Source organism: Phalacrocorax aristotelis, chromosome 4, assembly GCF_949628215.1.
Source record: "Phalacrocorax aristotelis chromosome 4, bGulAri2.1, whole genome shotgun sequence".
In the NCBI taxonomy this organism is placed as follows: domain Eukaryota; kingdom Metazoa; phylum Chordata; class Aves; order Suliformes; family Phalacrocoracidae; genus Phalacrocorax; species Phalacrocorax aristotelis.
In genome coordinates, this window is record NC_134279.1 from 82,118,701 (window position 1) to 82,142,310 (window position 23,610).

Below are 23,610 nucleotides of genomic sequence, written 5' to 3' on the forward strand. Positions count from 1 at the left end.
AGCCCTTCTAGAAAGCAACGGTGCCATTGGATCTCCAAATAACATACTTTCTTTCGGTTCCCTGTTTTCCATTCTTTTTAGCCCAGAATTTTCTCTGGGCCGTTGTAGCACGAGTGACAAGAGACCCTGCCATGGTGCGGGTCAACGTATTGAATACAAGAAGGATTATGGGACGCAACTTCTTGCGTTACTGCCACTCTCCCTGGGCTTAAAACGCGCTGTTTTGACATGGCCAAAACAAAGCTACACATGATGGGGTAATGCCTGTGATTAGCATGAAGTCGTAGCGTATAATTTACCAAAATTTGATGGTATGGTACCATAAAAGCACGACGGCCCCCGTTGGCAGGTACGGACTTCCGTAGGGGTAGTTTGTGTACTAAATATTGCTCAGAAACATTTTCTCTGCGGTAAATGTTTACCGAAATACATAGTCACCGGGTTTATAATATGGTTTTAAAACGGCAGCTCAGCTAGATTGGCCCTAAAGAAGCTGAAACGAGCTTTTGATGACGTCCCCTGGCTCGGGGCTGAAATAAAACATTAGGCTTTTCCCCAAACCTGCTGAAAGTCCAGTGCCACAAAGAGGAGGCTGATTCTCCGCCTCTGACCGCTCCCGATGTTAGCGGCTGCTCTCTCTTTTCCACGAGACCCTGAGATAGGGACCGGGCTGCACCTCTGAACCCGTAACACCCTTTTCCCTGCGAACGGGGCTTTGCCGGCACTGAGCTTGCGAGAACGCAAAGAACGGCCCCCACGTGCCAGGAGCGGCTTTTAACCTCATCCGTCCGACTCGGAGCGAGCCGGGACATCTCTTCCCGTTTGCTTTTCATCTTCACTTGGGAATGCCCTAGGAGGGGAGGGGGGTTGGGTTTTCGGAGCCTCCTGAGCGAAGGTGCGAGAGCGGGTGGGAGAGGGAGCAGCGCGTGCTTTGGGTGGGAAGGTGCCGCTGGCAGGCTCGGGAGCAAAGGGAAGGGAGGGGTAGGGGCGCATTTCTCTTTTTCGGGTGTGTCGGTGGCAATTTTAGTCAAATTCACACTCTTTCCGTTGATAGCTGCTTAAATTAGTTTAGCTTTCCATGCTGGGAATACTACAATAACGTGGATGTGCTGGGTTTTTTCTGCTTGTGCATCAGGGCAGGTTTTATTCTGTTTGTGATTTTGTTCTAACACTAGACATGGACTATTTTTGTGCGTCTTCCAGGTACTATAGTTCTTTAGACGGTTCCTCTACATTTTTCATTGACTCCACAAACCTCACCAGAAGAAAGAAGTTAAAAAAATAATAAAATGTGGAGGAGTGTAACATATGTCAGTCCATTTATTTTTTTGTTTTTAAAAAAAAAGGAAAAAAGAAAATAAAAATAGAGTTTTCTATTACTCTGAAATTTGTGCACAATAAATTGTCTTTACACTTCGATCCTTGAATTAATTGTATTCTGGATTTTTTTTTCCTTTTTCTTTTTTTTGGTCTGTAATTATTTATGATTCTCATCTGTGTTCAGACTTGAGCTTAGTTTGTTAATATGTATAATTTAGCATTTATTGCATCCATATGTAAATATGAGCAAGTATTGTAAACTATTTCATTGCCGGGGATCGTGGGTGTTATACATACACACATTTAGGACTGCAGTTTTTGGTATAATTTTTTGTATTGTAAAATAACAGCTAATTTAAAGCAGGAACGAGAAGATTATTGGGAGATCTGTGCATTTTAAATACAAATGTGAAGTACATGTATATAAATAAAAGCAAATAATGCAAATCTTTCCTCTGAAATAAAAAGTAGATGATCTGGTTAATTTCCCCCCCCCCAACCCTGCTTTTTCTTCTCCCTTTTCCCCCTCTCCTTCCTTAAAATAGGGAGAAGAAATGGCTCAAGATGTTTTTAAAGACTCCTGGCTGGAGTGAGGGGGGTGGTGGATCTCCAGGTGCTCGTGTCCCCCCGAGCAGGCTGGGTTCACCCTGGGCCAGGGACCCAATCTGGGAGGAAAAAGGAGACGAGCCCTCCAGCAAAGCACGGGGGGAGGCTGCTGTGTCCCCACACTGCCTTGCAATGCCCCAAACCCTTCATCGCCACGTAGGAGGGCAGGTCCCTTAGGGAAGCTCCTGGTCCCTGAAGCTGTCTCTGAAGGGCAGTGGAAGGGAGGAGCATCCTAAAGAGGCGTCCGAGTCTTCACTACAGGGAAAAAGGGGCTCATCCTCCTCCGTGCAGGTCACCTGGGATAGTCCGGGCTGAAGAGGGAATTTATTTGTTCCACCCTCAATGCTGGGGTCAGGGGTCCTTGCTCTTGTGATACAGCTGGTCTTTCTTTGCTTCGGCGACTGTCCCAAAGCTCAGGGCTTCCGCGTTCGGGGTTCAAGTAAGTCCGACAGAAATAGATCTCGGCCTCTTCCCTTTCTTACCCTCAGTGCTAATTTCTCCACTGAAACACTCCTTCCTCTCAATCAGAAGAGAAAAATCTGACATCCCTGGAGAGCGTATCGTCCAAAGAGCTTTGCCAGTAATTTTGCAACCTTATCAAACGTTGGTGCCAGCTGGCGTTTCAGATGCACACAAAAGCTAGGAGAGCAAAGTCGGAGGTGACCTCTCCTCTCCCAGCCCTTGGAAGCCCGTGTGAAGCACGCCCCTGCATCCAGAAACAGATTCCTGCCGAGACGCAATCTGTTGTTCTCCATTTATTTTTATGTCGCTCTTCAGCTTTGAAATTAAGCACTGCTGAGATGAAGCAGAGTTGAACCTGACATTTATGAGCCATGAAGGTTTCAGTCACCGCTGTCTCCTAAGGCTGTTGTGCTACTTCATCCCATGGCATTAAACTTGGATGCCGAAGCCCAATTCTCAGAAATTGCTGCCGAGCTGAGCGGAGCATGCCGGTCTGAAAGCACAGCGTGGTGTGTCCAGACTTGAAATGAAGTGGGCAGGGGGTAGTGGTTTTAAAGCTAGTTTAAGCTCATTTTGGACAGCAGGATAAAACGTAGAGGTATGGGGCCATATTTCATCCCTGCTCTGATTTTTCTTCTTGTCTTCTAGCAAAGAAAAAGAGAGTTACAGGGAAGGAGCGGAAGACAGCGTGGAGGCTCTCCGAGGCTCTGCGTACGTCCAGGATGACGCTCTTTGCCGTGCCACCTATCATTAACGAACGCAGCTGGGTAAGGAGCCAGAGAGGTATTTGCCGTGCAGCTTTTCTTTCCACAAGACTTAAATATCAATCATCTACAGAAAGAGGGGAAGCAATTTTAAGTCTTTTTACAAAGCAACCAATCTAACTCGACCACCCTACAGAAAGGCTGGTCTTTGGGTGGGGCTGGGTGTTGTTTCTCCTTACCCAAGGAAAAGGTGGGGTTCGGGGCAACTCTTGGCTGGGTTACACACCACTGGTTGGTAGTAAAATCATCTGTTGGTATGGTGGAAGCACAAACACTTGCTTTTTTCCCCCATTAATGGGAAGAGGGGAGGAAAGAGACACGTACAAATGAGCCAGAGCTCCGCAGCTAGCACGGCTTAACCATTTTGGAAAAAAAAAAAACCACTTTGCAGCAGTTTTTCTGTTTCTCCTTGGAAGTTTTGATTTCTGAACTAATTAAGTAGCAACAAAGCAGGTGATCAAGTGACAAAAGGAAAACTCAGAGCCATTTTCAGAGGCATAACATAAAGCAGGTGGGGGAATCTTTCAGTAAGATGACAGATGGGACCTGATGATGAATTTATGGGCTAGTGGTGGTGCTTCAGGTGTCACCATCAGTCAGAGGTGGGCTGAGCTCCCAGTGTCCCCCGTTGCAGGGGTGGCCAGGAACAGCAACACCTCCCCAAACTGTGTCTGCAACACAGAGAGACCCAACGCCCTCGGTTGCACGATTCCAGGACACCAGGCATCACCCATGGCCAACACTGAGGTCAGGTCCGTGATGGCCTTGGAGGGCTGTTCTCTCCTTGGTGACTCCAGAGAGTCTGCACTAGGGGTGTCTGAGGGGCAGTAAGATCTGCCCCCAAACAAAAGAGCAAGATCCGACAGTGAGGTGCACGATCAGACCCTTCCTTCCCCCGCTGCTTCTCTGTGTTCCCGGATCCCCACTCAGACCTTCTCGTGCATCTGCCAGAAGCCACGTCTGCAGGGAGCCAAAAAACACTGCCAGAAATGCTTCTGACCACTCTGGCTCTGACAGGGAGGATAACGACCTGCTCCTCTCTAGTGACCTGGCGAGAAGCCCTTAGCTCAGCTCCACGAGCCCACAGCCTGCCGGCCCGGGGCTGCTTCTGACCTCAGCCCAGCGGCAGTGACCAGCAATGCCACAGGAGGGTGGGATTTAATCTTTTGGAGGTGTTAAAACAGAACCAAACATGCAGACGTGGCACTTGGGGACATGGTTTAGGAGGCCTGGGGGTGCTGGGTTGGTGGTTGGACCTGATGAGCCTAGAGGTCTTTTCCAACCTTAATGATTGTGTGATTCTGTGACCTCTCCTGATCCCTGCGCTGGCCCCTGACATCAGTTTGGAAGCAGAGATTTACCGGGGAGGTGTGGATTGCAACAGCTAATCATGAAACATCGTCGTGATGAGGAATGAAAGCATGGAGCTAACTCCGGTGTCTGCCTTTCCCCATCCATCCCACCAGCACCTCGCTGACTGTTTTACCAAGTCTGCCTTCCAGTTCACAGCCACAGCGTGCCTCCGACAGCGCGACGGGCAGCATTTCCATTGACACGTTCCCTGGGATCCCTGCTCCCACCAAAAATCATTTCCATTTCTCCTTAGAAGAAGGAAAAAAAAAAAAAAAAGGTGCTTTGAACATTTTTCATGTCAGAGCTAATTCTGCAGCGCTTGCCTTTGGCTAACATCCGCCGTTTCCGCGCTTGGTGTGGAAACACAACATTTCAATAACTGAAGCGAGCTGCATCCACCCCTGTCAGCACATTAGCACCGTTTGCATGGAGATAACGGATGGTAAATTGTTGTTTCTGCTTTAAACGTCCCCTCGCAGCAGTTGTACATCAGCTGCAGGATTTTGCTTGTGCTGCGTCTGCAGTCACAACGCGATGGGGATCGTCGGTCCCCACCCGGTCCTGCCTGCAGGTCTCTCCTCCGAACCTCCAGAGATGCCCCAGGCTCATCTCTGCCCTGGGGGATACAGAGGTTGTAGGCCCTTTTCTGTGGGAATTGGGGGAAATCGCTTCACCTGCTCTTGCTTCAGCCTTCATCCCTGGCTGATGGCCCCAGCTGGAGGAGGGAGTGGGGCTCAGTTTTGTTGTGGACACAGCGTGTGCCCCAGAAAACCAGACCCAGACCCAGAGATGTGATAGACGTGAGGGTCAGGCAAAGCCCCCCTCCAGCTATTGGTGGTGCTCCGCCTCCAAAAATCTCTTCACCCTGAATTCAGAGTGATTTCCAGGCTTGCTTGCAGCCAGTTGCTGTGTCCCCGAGCAAGGATGCCCTAACCAGCCCCGTGCTTTGCCCTGCACTGATCAAGCCTGCAGACGCTGCCCCGGCACGTAGCTGTCAGGAGCGAGGACAGACCCTGCGACCATGGGAGTCCCGAGGTCTCCTTCACGGCCAGGTCCCCCCTGAAACCCGGCACCCGCTGGCACCCCGCATCGCCGGCCGGCCCTGGACCGTCCCCCGCCAGATTTTCGGGTGCTGACCTTGGGCGAGCGGCCACCTGCCAAGAAGCAGGGAAAATGCATCAAACCTGCGATGTTTTCACAGCACGTTTCAGGTTCAACCAGCTGGAACTTTCCCAGGAAATTTTCTTTGTGTCGGCAAAACCCCGGCCGCCGACACAGCCCGTGTGTTGTGGGGAAGGAAACGGCTGTGACGAGAGACTCGAGTCTGGCCCTAACCTTCAGGTTTTGCTCCCCCTCTGCATCCTCAGCTGCTTCGTGCATCCATGAAGACAAACATGATTTTGGGAAGGAAAAACTGCAACGTTTCTGGGTTCGACCTTGAACTCACTTTGTGTTTAGGAACCGACTTGAATTTCACACGTTATTTTTATATAAATTTAATATACGTTTGTTTTCTAGAATTTTTTTTTCCACCCAAAATTGGCAAGAAAACATTCAATTTGCCTCTAATCAATTTTCCTGTGATTTCTCTTTTGTTTTTTTTCAAGTTGCCAAAAATAACTCACAGATGTTCGTGGCATGAACAGAAGTCTCCCAGGCTGGCATGAGCTGCCACCCTCCCTCCTCCTCCTCCATCTCCCCTCCTCCTGTGCCCTGCGGGATGGTGCAGCACCAGCCCCCCACCCCGGTTATTTCCACCACCCCCTCCCCGGGTTGTGCGGTGACATCTCGGCATTAGGGGCTCCACCACGTGCCGCTAATTGCGGGTGGAATTATTCCCATCCCTGCTACATCTTGCAAAGCCTCCCTTCTTCTGCGCTGGCACCAGCTTTGAGCTAAATCTTCCCCAAATTGCTCCCAAAGCTTTGCGTGTGTCACCCCCGGGTGCAGCACAAGCAGCCCCACGGGTCCGTGTCCCCATCCCGGGCAGCCTTGACATCTCCATCTCAGCAGAGTTGGGTGTTCACCTCCTGCCCCTCCTTGCTGGTAGGCAGCAGACCAGAGCTGGGTTTCCAGCCAAGCACAAGGCATCTGAGCCCCACTATTCCACCAACCGTCCCCCCAAAAACATCCCCCCATTTCTTCCAGCTATCCCTCCAGCGTGGGACCGGTGAGCGCGGCAGATGCGCCAGCCTGGACATGCAGACATGGACAGCCCGGTGGCGCAGACAGGAGCGGGGGCGGGGGGGGGGGGAACCAGGAAAATGCATGTGTGCTTTATTTATGGATATGTTTGAATATTTAATGTACAGAAGAGATAAGTACAGACTATACCCCAGGAGCTTACGCAGACATCGACCATCCTGCCCTACGTGCGCGCACACGCACGCACACAGCCTTTGGCGTCGCCCCGCTCCCTGCGGGGTTATTGCTCCTGCACCAGCTCCCCGCCGCGGTGCCTCCCTCCCTGCTCATGCTCTTGCTTTGACGACGACGTGGTATTTGTACATACATAATATATCACAGGCTTTCAGGACTGCCGAACAGCTGGAAACGGTGCTGAGCGGTCAAAGTAATAGAGTTTGGTGGCTACAGAAAGTTTGGCTGGTTCTTTTTTCTTTTTATTTTTTTCCCATGACTCTTTGTGCTTACGAAAGTCCCCAGGTATGGAGTAATTCCTAAAAGATATTGTCTCCCTTTTTCTCTCTTGGCTCGCTCAGTCCTTCGCCTTTACAAGCAGCTGCTATGGCTTTGGTGGTTAGTCAAGAGGCTCAAAAATGAAGATCCATGATTCACTTCACAGAGTTCAAAAGAGATGAAATTTCATTTAAAAAAAAAAATTACTGATTTTTCATAAGGGAAAAGAAATGGCCCGTGCACGCATGTGTTTGCGGGTGGGGAGGAATGCAATTGGGTTTCCTTCCTCCAGAAGGACTGCTTCAGAAAACATCCTTTTTATTTGCAAAGTTTGATTCATGAACAGGCTTGGAGGGAGAATTGGCACTAAGTATTGGCAAGAAGGGTGAAATGATCAGGAAAAAGTCATGTAGATGTGTGGATTACTTTTTTTTTTTAATTCTGTGTAACATGACTGCCCATCCCAACCCCCTGGCTCTTTCCTGCTGGGCAAGAGGCTCATTGCTCTGTGCCTTATTCCCTTCATGTCAAAGCATCCCCAGACCATGGGGAACCCCCAGCAGTGCAGGACCTGGCCTGGGACGGCGCTTGAAGCACTCTGTATCCAAACTCACAGCACAGGACAAAGGCTGAGGACAGGGAGTACGTTTTCAGACCTACAACCTCAGCTTCACAGATGTTTTTGAGGTCCCCCAATCAAGGGCACAGGGAGGAAACCCCTCTAGCAGACACCCATTTAGAGTAACTCGCGGCAGGGTTTGCAAGGATCCCGACAGACCGTTGCCGTGTTTTTTGAGCTTCTCATGCAACGCCTCTGTGATATGTTCCATGGTAGTTGGCTGTCACCTTCCACAGCCTTGGGGCACTGTTGGTCTGCCATCCTTCCAAAACCGCAATGGGAATTGAGGGTCTCGTTGGCCTGTGATCAGGCCATGATCTCTCAGCATCAGCTTAGAGAAAACTAACAGCCTAAGGAGTCTTTAAAGCAAGATATAAATCCAGGGGAGATGATGATGTCGCTCACTGAAATTATTAAAAAATCATTTAAAAGGAATCTGCCAGAAAGTGTAAACAAACCATTGGTCCTGCCGTGGGACATGGTAATGGACAAGGTAACCTCTGGAGGTCTTCTCCATCCCCTGTAGTCTATGAATAGGATCATCCACATCTATTTTTCATAACACACCAGCCCGAAGGGAGAGCTGAAGTGGGGTTGCCACTCATCCTGACCACCTAGGAAAAGCCTGTCTCTGCTGGCTCTCAATCAGAGAAGGAAACGGCAAAGTGGCGTTTCAACATCGCCTCCAGTGAGTTACAAGAGACACAGGAGTGGAGCCATGAGAGACTGCAGGAGTGGGTACTCCTGGAAAGAAGCTGGCACTTGCATGCCCATCCTATGCAGAGACTCAGCTCACGCAAGATTAAAGGCTGGTGGAGACAGGCTTGCCGGGGCCAGAGGTGTAGAAGAGCAGGGCGCGACTACACGACGTGAAAGGGAAGTGGCAGAAGAAGGCAATTCACAGCCTGACCTCATGATGTTGAGGTAGTTCCTTGCCTTTGAAGGGCTGAGCATCAGGGTTTAATCCCTTGCTCACGTGTGGCTCTGTGGACACAAGTTTTGCAGAGTTGCAGCTGGTAGTCATGTCACTTGGTGCACAGAGGGCTCCACGGTCTCCAGACCTCTCCGGAGGACACCGATGTCCGGGATAAAGGGGAGATGTTCACAGCAATGCAGCGATGGCTATGGCACTTTGTAGGGAGGTAAGAGACTTCCCTGCCTGTAGTGCTGCCTCCCTGCCTGCTTTTCTGATCCGCATGAGCCGCTTAGCCGTGAAGATCTCACATGCGAGTTTCAGTTCGGGGTGTGACCTCGCACCCTGCCCACAAGACTTGGACCTTGGCACGTTCCTTTACACAGCCCTGGATTAGGACGACCAGGTGCTACGGCCCCAAGGACCTCGAGGAGCAGAACTTTGGATAGGATGCAGGCAGGAGGATTTCTGTGCATGTCTTACATATCCACAGGTGTTCAGCTGAAACCAAGAGTGGTTTCATATTGGAACAAAGGCCAGGAAAGTTGCTGCTGTTTCCCAGCAAAATCTGAAGCAATAAATGATGGAAGGTGATCTACAGGGAATGGCAATAAAAGGCGCTGGACTTTGCTGCGTCAGCTGCTGCTAAGCCTTTCTACGGATCTGAATGCTGAGGAACTAACAATGTTCCTTGGAGGAGCAGAAACCGAGGAATAAATGGGCTGCTGAAAAGCCCAGGCCTAAATACTCAGGGAGAATCTGGAGCTACTCCTGTGCCTCCCGTGGCGGTCACCCTGGGTAAGCGCTTATCCTGAGAAACCTTCTCACCCTTCCTTACCATCTTCTTTCTTGGCTTGATCTAGTGAGGGGTTCAGCCCCCCAAGAAGGAACTAGGAGTCCTCAGCTCACCTCCTTGAGGGAAGACCCCCAAGTGCTCAAGTAGCCCAAGGTCACACATCTGCCCCCCTGTGCCCGAGACACCAGAGAGACATTTGTCCTCACCCTCCAGCTGGGCTCTGGTTGCAGCTCAGTAGAACTGGTCACTTCACCAGCCTTTGCTTAAATGACCTCTTGACTGAGGAACTAGGCTTTGACAGGAGGCAATGTCCTTCACGTGCTAACCTGGACACAAGCATTTGCCTCTGCCAGTTCTTCAAGGAGGGGAACCATAGCAATCCTCTCCCTACCCATGACATGATTCATGACTTGGCCTTTCCACAAATGGGCTGGATATTTATGTCCCCAGGGTGGTATCTAGCAAACCTTTTCTATCCTATCTCTTCCCATGAAAACTGATGAAATGCCCTGACTGAAGACCCTCTGACTCTCTGCGAGACCGGCGGACGCACAGGTAACTTGTGAGAATGGGTTGCGTTGGGCTCACATCGAGTCCTGCCCACGGGCTCACACATTCATCCCTCATGGAGAAAGGTTAGCTCGGAGTGGGACAACATTGGCCTCTGGTTGTTTGGATGTGGCAAAAAAAAATACGTACCCCAAACACGTTACAGGACTAGTGAATAGAGATGCTGGGTTGGGACACGAAGAAAGCCAGCCGTAAACAAAACGCAACACACGTGTTTCTTCCTGAACACCATCGATACATGACACATGTTTCTCTAAAAAGGAGGGCCCCGAGGGCTAGATAATAGCTTGGAGTTGCATGCTGATTGCACGCCGGCCATGGTTTCAAGCGGTGGATAATCCCCACCAGCCAGTTTGTAGTGATTTGGTCCACCCCAGAGGTGCTTCAGAACCCTCTCCAGTGAACAAAACCAACCACCTTCTCACCGGTGCTCTGGTTTCTTCAGTCTGAACCAGGTGGGATGTCCTTCAGATCCTGAGCAACCCTGGAGACAGTCTGAACGCCACATCGCTTGATGTGTCCTGTCAAGAGCCCCCCAACGTGAGTCAGGGCTTCAGGGAACTTCCTGACTGCTCATCCATCAAAAGTCTCTCCCCCCTTGGCTGGGGCAGGCAAAAGCATTTCCTTTGCAGGTCTCATTTCTTGGCTCAACTCTCTCCTTCTCCTTTTCCAAGGGAATTGTCCATGTCTCTGACCCCATCCACAGAGAGCTGGAGAGACAACAACCAAGCTGTGGGGTGGAAAGGTGGCCAGGACCAAGAATGCGCTGGTTGTTGACGATGCTGATTGTATAAAATCAAATAAATTGGCAGACGGGTGAGGAGGAGGAAGGGATGCCCACATGCCCACCTCTCCTTCCCATCGCCTCCCTCCTTCCCCCCCACCCCCCGAAAAAGTTACTGGTCTGGTTGTTTTGTAAAGAAACCAACACAAAGAGAGTCTCTGCCTGGCGTGTGCCCGCCCTGCTTCACATCACGAAGAGGCTCAGCACAGCAAGAGCGGGGAGAAGCCACATCTGCGGCGGAGAGGCTGCCCAGCAGGAGGGAGCCGCTGGGCTGGAGGTCCCTGATGACAGACGAGTGGAGCCCCGCAGGAGCCTCTCCTCTCCAGCCACCTGCGAGAGAAAGGAGGCAGCATGGGGTGAGTGGAGTGGTTGTTCCCCACCTTGGTCCCTCTGAGGGTTTAGGGCTTGGGGACTTCGCAACCTTCCTATGTGTGTGCATGCGCAGAGGGAGCCAGGACTAGTCTCAACACCCCAAGCCTAGTCTGGAAGTCAGCTGAGCTCTGTTGGAGATGGTGGTGAACGCGGTGGTAGTGCCGTGGCATACAGCGGGGTCACCCCGTGGGAACGGCACTGGGTGTGCAGCCCACAGGTTTGGACACTGTTTGGAGGTGTCTTTGTGTGAGGCGGGTGCCTGGATGCCAACTCTGGTCAATGGAGGTCCATGCAGCCTACGGAGCCACTGCTGGCCAGCAGCTTGACCTGGTGGCCTCTTCAGGTGGAGATGTCCGCTGGGTGTTGAATACATCCCCGCGGGTCTGGTAGACGTTTCACCAAGCAGCAGCTGGTGGTTTACTCCAGGTGCGTGTGTTTACATGGCTGACTCCCACCCTGGGTGCCCACCCCCTGCAGACAAACTGCACCCTTCTCCTTTTATGTTGCACTGACATCTGTGGCTGAAAACTGGCTTTACTAGAGATGTCTATTTGCATTAGTTGATAACTGAGATAATTTAGAGCCAAGGCTCTGCACTGCTATGAAGATCATTAGCAGATGGACTAATTGGGCCACGGTAGCTTTCCTCCTCAGGTCCAGGGGCCTCATTTAAACATTGAACAGGATCTGGATTTGAAGTTGAGTCCAAAGTCAAGACCCAACTGGTTTCTCTTGCAGTGTCAGCAGGGACCATGCTCCAGTAGCACTCACACCTCAGCAGAGGGATGTGCTGCTGTCACGGGGAGGCTGGCGACGTGGTAGGGCCACCCCTTACTGCAGGTGCCTTCTCCAGCTTCCCACCCGCTGGTGGCAGCAGCAGTTGCCTATCTGGGCTGGACTGTCAGTCACGAGGGAAGTTTACAGCTTCTCCATCACTTCCAGGACAAAGTTCTCAGTGCAAGGTCTGGACCTCAGGCCGCTACTTGTATTGCACTAAGGTCTGGGGAGCACCGGCTAGAAGCAAATCCTCCATATCGCCTGGGTGCAAAGTTTATGGCCTGATGAAATTATGCCTGTGCTGTGCATGGCCACCAATGCCCTGAAAAGCAGTCAGGAAAGCCGAGGCCACATTTCTGCACCTCCCAACCTGACGCTCTGTGAAAACAGGGTGGAGGAAGGTGAACTGGGTGTTTTCCCAGAAAAAATAAAAAGGGAAGAGGCTTAAAAAACAAACCCGTGTGTGGAAGCTCTCTGAACATAGCAACTAGCCCAGTGCAAAGCCCACGCTCAGTCCTTGGAGTGTAGTTAATTGACAGTTTCTGTAACCTGAACATTCAGCGAATCAGGGTCGCTGTTAATTATTCAATAGTAAAATAATTCAGTCTGAAAATTACTCTGGCGGGTGGAAAATCAAGGTCATTGCTTTTTATTAAAAAAAAAAAAATTAATGCCTACTACTGCCATCATCAGTAAATTAATCTATTTGTTTTAAAATAATTTCAAATTAATGTTATTTTGATACTAACAATTTGCTGATGACTAGAACCTTTCATCTGAAATTTTCCAATGCTTATCAAACCTCAGTCAGCTAACGCTCAACATTATGACCTCCAGGATCCTCATCTAACAAGGGAGGAATCTGTCTCCCAGGCAGCTGAAATGCTTGTCTGAAGCTGTGCGGCTGCCCTTCAGGAGGGTGAAGAGCCAAACCAGTGGTCCTCACTCCCCTTCTACACTCCTGAGAAGCCCATGGATTTCCCAGTACTTCTAAAAAAACCCATATATCTCTGTAGCACCCACAAAAGAAAAGAAAATTGGAGGGCAGAGTCAGGGCTAGGAGCATGTAACCCTGTGCTTGATGTTGGGAAAGGGCATGAAGAAGAGGGTGAATCAGGGAGTCCAGGAGGAGAAGGGGAGGTTGAATGTCTGCACGTAGCTGAAATGACACAGATGGAAGAGAGGTCTGAGGCGAGGAGGTCTGGAGGGCATGGAGGAGGTGTAGACATGGCCAAGCATCTCTTAGGGCCAGGTCAGCCCTCTCCTACCTTGGTGGGCTGGAGGTGCTCGAAGATGTTCTCTCTGAGGGTCGCCACGGCTCTGTTGGCATTTCGCTCCTGCTTGTACATCTGTGTGGTGGGGGGGATGGATGGGGCCACAGCTGCGTTCAGGTAGGTCCCGTTGCCAAAAGCCAGAATGGCATTTTCTTTGTGTGGGAAAGAGATGTAGAAAAGTGTTGTCAGGGCAACGTTTCCGAGGGAAAGCACACACATCACTTCTCCAACCTCCTTTGGCTACATCACCCAAATGCATGCCTGAGGGTCTGGACACCTATAGACTCCTGAGGACCAGGGCATCTTCATACCCTCATTCACAAGAAGCCTCACCAGCTTGCGGGCGATGCTGCCGGAGCAGCAATGTGCCGGGTGATACTTACGGAGACAGATATTGTCGGTGAAGAGGTGGAGAAAGCTCTCACACTCTTCCTGCCGGTTGCCACTGGCATTGCACGTGCACCAGGGAGATATGCTGGAAGTTGAGTTGTCGATGTAGTTGGGTGTGATGGGGCTGCCTGCCGGGCAGGATGGAGAAATGTTACTGCAAGGCTGGTACTTCAAGAGGGACAATGATTTCTCTCCTTGCTACTCTCTTGGGTTGGTCTGCTTACAGCCTCAGCTGAGCCCCTCTGTGTTGGCAGCACAAGAAAACCCTACAAGTGCTGGTGACTGGTCTGTTTTGCTCCCAGGGAGGAGAATTGGGGCAGTTGCAACCCTTTTGTTCACCCCACCACCAACAAAGCCTTCAGTCAATTAAAATGTGCTATCAGTGCAACGAATGGGCAGCTCCTGGGAACTCAAGTTCCCTAATAACATTCAAAAACTGTATGTGAATGTGTGTAAGGGTTTCCATGCTGTCATTGAAAAAGCCAAGCTCAATCTCCAGAATGGTCAGAGACAACAAAGGAAGGATTAAACCAGAATGAAATCTTGACCCAAAAAGCTGTCAGTCTATCCCATCCATCAGGATGGAACAAGTCCAATGGCCATTGGCGCTTTTCTTTGGGCTCTGGCTGTGCTTGTGCTAACTGCTTCCAGCTGGGTCTCTGCAACATCTGAAAACCCAATTTGACATCCTCTGAAGTCAGCAAGATGGCAGTGGATGGTGATTTCCAGTAGCATCACTGGCGATGGCAGCAGGAAACCCCTGAGAGAGCAGATGCCCTGGGGTGGCCCTTTTATTTCTACCTGAGAGAGAGGCTGGGATCTTGCAACAGCCCATGGCACATGTTTTTTCTCCCTGCACTGCAGCTGTCCTAAGGTTACCCCATGCTCATGGCTTGGGCTCCTTCTCTGGTCATGGCAGAGAGAAAGCCCAGCATCTCCAGAGATCCCAGCCTCACCTCTCTACCTTATTGTCCTCACAGCTTTTTTGCTGGCCGGAGTCAGAGGAGGTATTTCCCACCCAGAGAGCGGGAGAGAGAGCAGCCGAAGGATGCAGCCTCTTACCTATGATCCCTGTATATGCCAGCAGACAGGCAGCATAGCTGTCCCTCCGGCAGCCGCTCGCAGCCTGAAGGGACGGCTGGCAATTAAACTGGAACTCCGCATAGCGTGACCTGATGGAGCGGGAGCACAAAATAGGGCACATTAGCACAGCTATTCAGGGCAAAAAGGGACATAACAGCACACTGGTGGTGTTTTCAGAAGCGGACACATTTGCAAAATCCTTTGCTGCTGTAGGTGCTGCTAAACCAGTTTGAATTAATGTCATTTTATACTCTCCTGCCCCCCTCAACAAACCCAGAAGTGGGTTTTACCCCTTTGAGATGAGACATGAACAGGGGCTGTAGTTCATGTTCTACAGGCTTCCTCTGGGACTGCAAGAAAGGTCCAGTCTTGGAAGAAATGTTTGTTTTCTGATGTGTGAAACTGGTTTTCGAGGGAAGAGCTGTTGCAGGCAGCGAGAGAATTCATTCTGTATTGCCATTATCTGGTTCTTGGGTAATAGCTTCCCCTAGAGACCTAAGCCTTCATTTTTAGGCTGATTTGCCAAAAGAAGGAATCACTCTGGTCCAGTTTCTCTCTCTTCAAAGACTGTGCTCTAAATGGAGTTGAGGTCATTCTCAGATTAAGGGAAATGCCTAAAGGCTTAGATATGAAATGCTCTGCCCGTCATCAGGGCTGCTGCAGGCACCCATTCTCAGGAGGCGGCTGGACTCTGGAGCCTGTGGAGCAAGAGGTGTATGACCACAGACCGCTGTGCCTCGGTTTTCACACTGCCTAGGTCAGAGCACCAAACCGCTTAGCACAAAGGAGCTTTGAGTCACACGCTGGACTTGTTGGGGCTGTCTGGGCCACGCAGGGAGGTAGGTGCATCATTCAGGCAGGTTGCTAGGTTGCTCTTTGCATGTGGCTCCTCTGCTATCTTGGTTGAATAAACTCTGTAAGTCATGCTGCCAACCAGATATTTGCCACCTAATTCTTCGGGGATGAGGCCGTTGTTGGCACATAGGCACCCAGCGGTGTTTGGACACTGTAGGCTCTCTAAGACATCCATGTGGGGCTCTTGGGCAGGAAAAAGGACCCACTGGAGAGTCAGATCCATCTAAACAAGCATCCCGTGGCCAGGTAAGAAGGCATCTCACATGGCATTTGCGCCGCTTAGGAAGCTCAAGCAAGCACCAGCACCACTGACATGTGAAGGTAAGGTCCTTTAGATGACAACCTGCAGTGTCTGAACTGTGAACCTCAAACGTTTGCTCTGTCTGAGCAATCTCAGAAAAACTGAGCATGTTTCTCCTCCCAGACAGCCTCTTTCTGCCAGACATTTTCTCGGTGCTCCTGGTCACTGTCAGCCCCCCGACTCACACCTTCCTGCCCACTTCTCTCCTCCTCCTCAGTCTTCTCCTTTTCTTATCTTCTTTGTTCCCATGTTTGCCCCATACCAACCCTTTTCTCCTGTGCCATGGCCAGGCTAACTCTTCTTGCCCAAATTTTTGCTGCATTATTTAGGGAAGGGAGGTACTGGTTGCAGCTTTTGTATTATTCATGTTAGTAGAGCCCACCCCTCCAAGCTGGGAAATTCAGGGGGTTACAGCTGTGAAGAAGCAACAGGAGGGCTAAGCAGTGCAGGCAGGGTTAGCCCTGGTGTACTTTACCTTATTTCTTTAGCGTGCCATGATTTGTTCCTGGCTGTCCTTGTGGTTTCTGCACTGCTAGCTTTGACCAGGTCACATGTCAACCCCTTGATCCCACCAGGTCTCTTCAGGATGTTTTATATCGTATATTCAGAGACCAAGGAACCATATAATTAACAGCTGTGCTGTGTGCAGGAAACGGTTTCCAACCCCCTGGAAAGCAACACTCTCTCCTTTGAACCTCTTCTTCCCTGCTGGGTGCACTTGTCTTGTTAGGGAGAGGGCAGTACCTGTCCGTCTTCTTTTCCCTGGGTATCTGGGGGAAATCTGAACAAGAGCTGGTGTGGCTCAGAGGCTTTGCATCTTTCAGAGTCAGCTTCAGATACATAGCTCAGTTGTTCTCCTTAATCCACATTTCTGGGGTGCAGAGGGGTGATGGTATTAATGCCAGTCCATCCTTCCAAGAGGATGCTGCTGCTCTCACCTCCCTTTGTGAAAAGACATCATTTTTAAATTGTAACTTAAAAATGACCTGCTGGTAGGGGTCGGTCGCTGGAAGTTCAGCTCAGGAAGTCCCAAAGCCCACAGTAATCAGAGGCTGGGACAGTACTGGGAGATGTGCCCGACACTTGCTCTGGTGCTCTTCTCCAGGTGTCTGCTCGTGGCCGCAGCTGCGCGCCGGTCGCTGAGCTGGCCCGCCACGTTTGGTGCAGTACGGCTCCTGGTACGGCCTTACACCTCTTACTGACGGATGGGCTCCACTCCTGAGAGCTGTGCCTTAACCTTCTGGAATATCAAAGACTTTTTGAGAAATAGAGGGGTGAAAAATAGTACAGCTGAGGGAAAAACACTGAAGGGGTATGACTGTGAGTGTGCACATTGGGATGGGCCTGTGCGCGTGTGCATGCATGGGGCTTAAATGGAAACAGAGGAGCAAACCACCCTGGCCACTTACTACGTGGTGGATCTATAGTGAGAACTGTGACTCTCAGACTCCTATTGCAATCACTAGAACATCCAGCCTTGAAGAAGAAGGGTTTATTTCTTATATATGTGATTAATTTTCTAATTAAAAATACCCAAAGCTGTGGTTTTAAGGTTCCTACAAGTGCCTGTGACTGCTAGGATAGCTTGGGTGCTCCTGTAGGATGCTCTGGGCTCAGGGAGATAGACAGTGAGGAGAGAGATTGATGAAAGTGACTGCAAGCACCCCACACCACATCCCTGCTTAGCTTGCACCTTCCTGGAACTATTCCCATAACGGGTCTTTCTTTAGGACCAAAGCTAAAACCCCATAGAAGAGGTCTAAAAAAGCTCCAGCACAAACTTCTCAAACCTTCCTCTGTCTGTTAATGCTTCTGTATAGAGTATGAGACAAGGACATGGGTCATGGAAGGAGCCACACAGGCAATGGCCTGTGTCGGTGGGTGGTGGTGGGGTGGGTGCCTCCAGACAGGATCCTTCAGGCGGTTGCATTGGCTCAGGTCACCGGTGGATGAGCCCCAAGCTTGTCCAAGGGACAGCTCTCCATGTTGGCCACCCCAGTGCGTGAACGTTACCTGCAGACGTAGTTTTCCCGGCAAGAGTCCAGAGGCGCCAGGCAGTTGGGCTTCTCCTTGGACTCATAGGAGCAGGCAGGAACGATGGTCTGCCGCCGGCGTTCGGCACAGGCTGTGTCATCGCAGGGGCAGAAGAGCAGCTCGTGGGTGTACTCGGGCGGCACGCGGTCAAAGAACTTGCGCAGAGCCTTGTGGCACTTGGAGCGGTTGCAGGTGTCGGCCCGGGCCAGGCGCCGGATGCAGAAGGAGACATACTCCGTCCGCAACCGCTGGCACATCTCGTCCACGTTGCAGGCTTTGGCAGCGTCCAGACACCGGTTCACCTGGGTCACCTCGTTCTCAGATCCTGTGGGGTAGTGGGAGATGGTGATGGGGTTTGTGCTGACCTCCCTGCCAGCAGCACCACCTTATGCTGAGACCTTCACCCCCATCCTGCTCCCATCCATGGCCACCTCGGTAAGACTACCCCACTCTGGGAAGGCAGGGGCCAGGGTGAAGTCCACATTTGCTCTCTGTGTCCTGGCAGGACCAAATCCCCTTTCCCTACTCACCTTTCCCAAGAGGTGCCATGCCCACACAACAAACCTCACACCCCAGAGCCTGATCCACCAAGCTCCTACATTTAATGAAATGAAGCTTTGCTCTACCCTGGGCATCTCATAACACTTTACCAATGTCAATTAACCAACGTGAGGCCTGGGAAGGCAGCAGTCATTAGAAAGTGCATCTACTTATGGCCGTGACTGGATCCACCAGTGTGATGGGACCTCTTCTAATGGACCTTCTTTTCCCAAAATGTTGCTCAATATCAAACACCGAGTCAGTAGCAAAGCTGGGTCTCCTGACACATGGGTGGTCTGCACTCACCCTTGCACCCCAGACTCTCTACCGGGTGCAATGAGTTTCCTCGGGCCTTCAGGGGGTCAAGCCTGGCTTTGGCAGCAGCTGTGCTATGTTCATCCCAGGACCTGCCCAGCTGAGTTGGAGCTGTCTGGGTCTCAAAGCACCACAACAGTGCTCTGACTTCCCCCATCCAGACCAGTCGTGCCCAGTTTTCCCATGTCCTGAGTAGCAACGGTGCCTTCATGGGATGGGGATCAGAGCTACCACCCACCCTGATGCCCCTGGGCCCTTGATGCTGCCTGCATGTGAGAGCATGTGGGTCTCTCCTCCCACCCTTTGCAAGGTCACCCCTTCGCTGGCTTCAGGGAAATTGCTCTGCATTTCCACCCTCTTAAACAAGAGGGGAAAGAAAGTCCCAGATTAGCAGTCTGGGTGGGAGAGCAGGGACGTGCTGCGGGGATGCACGGAAGGTGGAGGAAAACTTGCAGCAGGGGGAACACTCAGGAAGATAAAGCAAGAACTGTGGTGATGGATGAGAAACACGCTGTCTTCGGTAGGCAAATAGGGGTCTCTGTATGTCTGTATGCTGACAACCTCCTCTGCAAATGTAGGGAACAGGGTAAAAAGAAAGGTATTTGTATAACACTGGTTTTAGGGATCCTTCAAAGATGGGTGGGGGTCTGTTTTATAAGGGGGGCAATGACATTAGGCTCTGCCTGATAGGATAGATAAGATGAAGGCCCTCCAAGCATGAGAGAGAAAATGAATTTGAAGCCATTTTTCACCTCTCTGAATTAAGCCCGTGACCTGAAGCACAGTAGAAGGACTTTCTCCCCAGCCGAGAGGATTTTTTCACAGAGGAAAAATCCCCAGAATAAATTTTCAACGCAGAGTCAAGCCCTATCTTTGGCCGGGAGTTAAAACCAGCCAGTCACTGCTGACAAGCGTTAAAACATTGGCAGTGTCTCTGAGCACTTCAAAACGGGCTGCCCTGATGTTATCAGATGCTCCTTCTCCGAGCATTTATTTTTCCCTTCCTGTTGTCCCCGCTGCTTACGGTGAGCTGGAAGACAAATTCCAAGTTTTGCAGTTATTTTATGATGGGTGAAACTTCTGCTCGGTGTGTTCCCACCACGTAGGTACTTCCTTTAAAAATGCCCAGAGATTAATATTGTTGGAGCATCGGTTTACGCTGGGGAGCTGTCAGCAAACGCGTAGGAAACAGTTACTTGGAAGAGTTTCATTACCCATTCAGCTAATGAATCACAGGGAACATGCTAGCTTTTCTCCTCTTCCCACGCAACAACAGAGGATGCGCTTTTTAAAATCACCACTACAATTAGAATGGAGGGATATAATTCTGTTTGTACAGTTTTTAATAGTGGCCATATATTGTTTATGTAAAATTGGGTTAAAAATATCTTTTGCTCTGACTTGGCATACGGTCATGGGGATGCCTTATGTTTCAACAAGTTCTTGTGTATTTTTTTTTTAGTACAATTGAAAGAGAGACCTTTGGCAATGCTGAACATATGATCCTGGGCATTGGCAGGCGCAGGGCAGCAGGTCATAAGTTATCTTCTAGAAGTTGTTGATGAGTATAAATAGGGAAAAAAAGGTTAAACCAAGAACCTTCATGTCGCTGGACGGATGCTGAGTCCTTTGGTACATATCCCTGCTGCTCTGGGCCCATTCACTTTGCTGCCCAGCCATTTGCAGGCTGCTTTAAAAACCTGACAATGCGTTAAACATGCATAAAAATCCCCATCCCTAGATTTTGCCGTGCTCTGAAGAGCCCTGTAGGACTTTCAGCAGATGGGGGAAAACTCTAGGAACGAAGGCCATGACCCAGCAAACAGCTTTGTGCATGCTTCACTTTCCATGCTCAGATCAGTCAAGTGGAGTCAATAAGAAGATGTGAGGTCAGGGAGCAACCCCTCCCTTCCCCTCGCTGCTCAGATTGTCGAGGGCTGATGGGTTAATTTGCTCCTGGACATTTTCACCTAACATGTGCCTTGCCATTGTGGGGACTGCAGATATCCATCGGCTGCGGGGACCTGCTGCTCCTTTCTCGCTTGGGTGCACTCCAGCTGTGGATGCCACCCCAGAGCCAGGTGCGCGTTTGGGGAGAGCTGCATTGCAGCGGCACTGATGTTTTGGCACATCTGCCAGAGACACACGAGGAGTACATTACCTGCTCCCAGGTGGGTAGCTTGATAACAAAAAACCCATCACCATTGGTAAGGCTTCCCTGCGGCTGTGGTGCATAAGCCAGCCGAAAGCTGGTTGTGGTGGCAGCTGTGATGTTGGTGATGGATGGCTTAATAGCTACTGCACTGACCTTTTAACTGCTGAGCCGAGGGGTTCATGCCCTCGAGGGGGTTAAAAGGTGTTGGGCAGCTCTGCTCATGTTATTAAGTGGATTACATGATGCAGAGCAGAACGTGGGTCTGAGTCCTGAGGTTGCCCTCGGGGCATGGGGTTAAAGGCTGTGGCTGGGATCAACTGGTAGGTCAGGTTATTGATGTTTTTGCCTGCAGAGTTTGGCACTGTGGCTGATGTGGAAGCGCCTTCTCGTACCAAACGATACCCAAGCAGCCCCTGCTGGGCAGGGTGTCTGCATGGTGCAGGTCATCCACCTGCTATGGAGAGCAGCCCACCTGTAATGGCTCATTGGAGATCTTCCTACCATGTCCCTCAGACCCAGCCCTTCACAGTACGGACACGAAAAAAGGCCAAGGACAAAAATCACAAGTGCTTCTTCCTAGGATAGGTAGCAGTTTAGCACAGGAATCATAAGCAGCTCCTTGGAAAAATGATTGCTAGACCTGAACCATGCAATGCTTTGTGAAGAGACCACAAGAGAACACAAAGGACTGTCCTGTCTGTTGCACTTTATCCCACAGCCAGTTCCCCCCAGTTTGAACCAGTAAGTGTAAGAGCATCTTCCCACCCACCTACCTGCCGTGATGGATGCCAGCCGGACGTAATCAAAGCCCCTGATGAATGGCTCATAAGGGGAACTCTCCAGTACATTCATGCCTAGATTGAAAAGAAAAGTTGGTGAGAAGGCAACTGAGGCTCCTGAGGGATGTCAGAGGTGTACAAGGTTCAACAGCTGCAGTGCAGGTTTGCTTGGTGGGTCCAAGGAGGTGTGCCTTAAAGGCGGTAAGTGAATGGATACTCAGAGTCACAGGAACCGATGTGTGGCCATATCCTTAAAGAAGGGAATAGGATGTAACTGGCTTTTAAAAATATGTCACAGCTTTGGAGTACGACAGCCTCTCAGGGAACTGTTGAGTTGCAACCCTCTATAGCTCAAGTCCTGGGCCCCTTTACAGAGATTGCCACTGAGGACGCAGGCTTTTGCTCATGGACAGAGCTCAGGCCACATGGACAGAGCTCAAACCACCAGCTCCCTACATACATGGGGTTTCCACCACCATCCTTGCTATTTCCCATATATCTCTCCCTGGGTCAATGGACCTCACCTGTTTCTAGGACACAGCAGGTCTGTGCACAGGGTTGTGTGTGTGACAACACATGCCTTCGTATTTATTAACACCTCTCCCTTTCTCCTTGCCAACAGCCCTTTCTTGCTTGGTAGGGAGCTAATGACCCACAGCTCCTGCAGAAACTTCCCCCCTTCAATTTTAAGTTGCTGGGAAGCTAATTTTATTCAATTGGTGTTTCCCTTTCATCCGCTCAATGGTCTGTAATGCCCCGTCATCCTGATGGATACCACAGAATATTATTGAAGCAAACAGCTCAGTATCATTTTTTTTTTTATTAGACATTTAGATGGATATGGACAGCAGCAGCAGATGTACTGGCTGGGATAAAAGGACTATCAAACCTCACGCTCCGGGCATATGCTGATCACCAGCTGCGGTCAGGAAGAAATGGCTCCCAGGGCACGCAGCCCTGTGCAATTACCACAGGTGCATTACAAGGCAGCTTTACACCTTCATTGAAATATCTTGCATCGTTACTGACTGGAGAGGGGCCCATTTGTATGTTCCGGCGTAGCAGTTTTATGTCCTGATGATATAGCACCTTATCAGAGAATTGTTATCGGGTTGTCATCATGTTATTGTGTCTCCAAATGGGAAGGTGGCTAAACACAGGCGTGCTCAAGAGAAGCTGAGCAAATAGTATGCTTTGTAAATTCCCTGAGCACACACTTCCACAATTGATTTTATAAGAGGGCTTCTAGGAAGCTTTTTACAGCCTCCTGGGTACGTATGACTGAGAGATGAAGCCCTACACGGAGCATGTGGATTGGCTTCCTTTCTCAGTCAATTAAACCTGTGTAAGGACTCTGAAACATGTGACTATTATGAAATATATTTCCCCAGGGAAATCAAGGCAAGGAAATCAAAGGTTTGGGAGTGTGAATCTGCATTGCAAATGAACTTGGTGCTGGAAAAAATGCAGGGCTTGGGACATGACAGCAGAGGAGAAGTAGGGCAGAGTCTTGACAGTCTCCAATAACAGCCCCCTCAGAGTCATCCCTGAGACAGAGGTCCCAAGCCCTGGGCAGGAAGCCCATCCAGCAGCCATCTCCTACTCTGCATCTGGAGACCCATGCCTGCTCCCAGCCATCCTCTCCCTGCTCTTCCAGCAGTGCTCCCAGAGCTGGAAGTCCTCTTGGCTCCACTGTCCTACACAGCCACGCCACAGATGAACTGTGTCCACAGCTTCAGGCCACAAAGGTCAGCAGAGAAGGGTTTGCGATGTAGCCTAAGATGAATGGAGAGGCTGAATTGCCACCTCTTCCCTAGGCTTCATTTCAATGCAAACAAGTTCACCTGGCAAGTAATTATGGGAAAGATTGGATCCCGGAGGGTGCTGATCTTATTTCCCCAAGCAGTTCCT

The 23,610-nt window shown here is 50.5% G+C and overlaps 1 protein-coding gene across 1 annotated transcript in view; it reads right to left on the reverse strand.

Moving 5' to 3' along the window:
- Nucleotides 1–10,234: 10,234 nt before the first annotated feature.
- GFRA4 (GDNF family receptor alpha 4) overlaps nucleotides 10,235–23,610 on the reverse strand; it is a 76,610-nt gene continuing 63,234 nt past the window's right edge. Inside the window, exons 3-8 of the mRNA XM_075092239.1 lie at nucleotides 21,694–21,774; nucleotides 17,890–18,235; nucleotides 14,700–14,809; nucleotides 13,631–13,765; nucleotides 13,242–13,399; nucleotides 10,235–11,154 (exon numbers count right to left, since the gene is read on the reverse strand). Of these exons, the coding sequence (XP_074948340.1) occupies nucleotides 11,008–11,154; nucleotides 13,242–13,399; nucleotides 13,631–13,765; nucleotides 14,700–14,809; nucleotides 17,890–18,235; nucleotides 21,694–21,774 (977 nt within the window). The 3' untranslated portion in view covers nucleotides 10,235–11,007. The remainder of the gene's footprint in view (nucleotides 11,155–13,241; nucleotides 13,400–13,630; nucleotides 13,766–14,699; nucleotides 14,810–17,889; nucleotides 18,236–21,693; nucleotides 21,775–23,610) is intronic.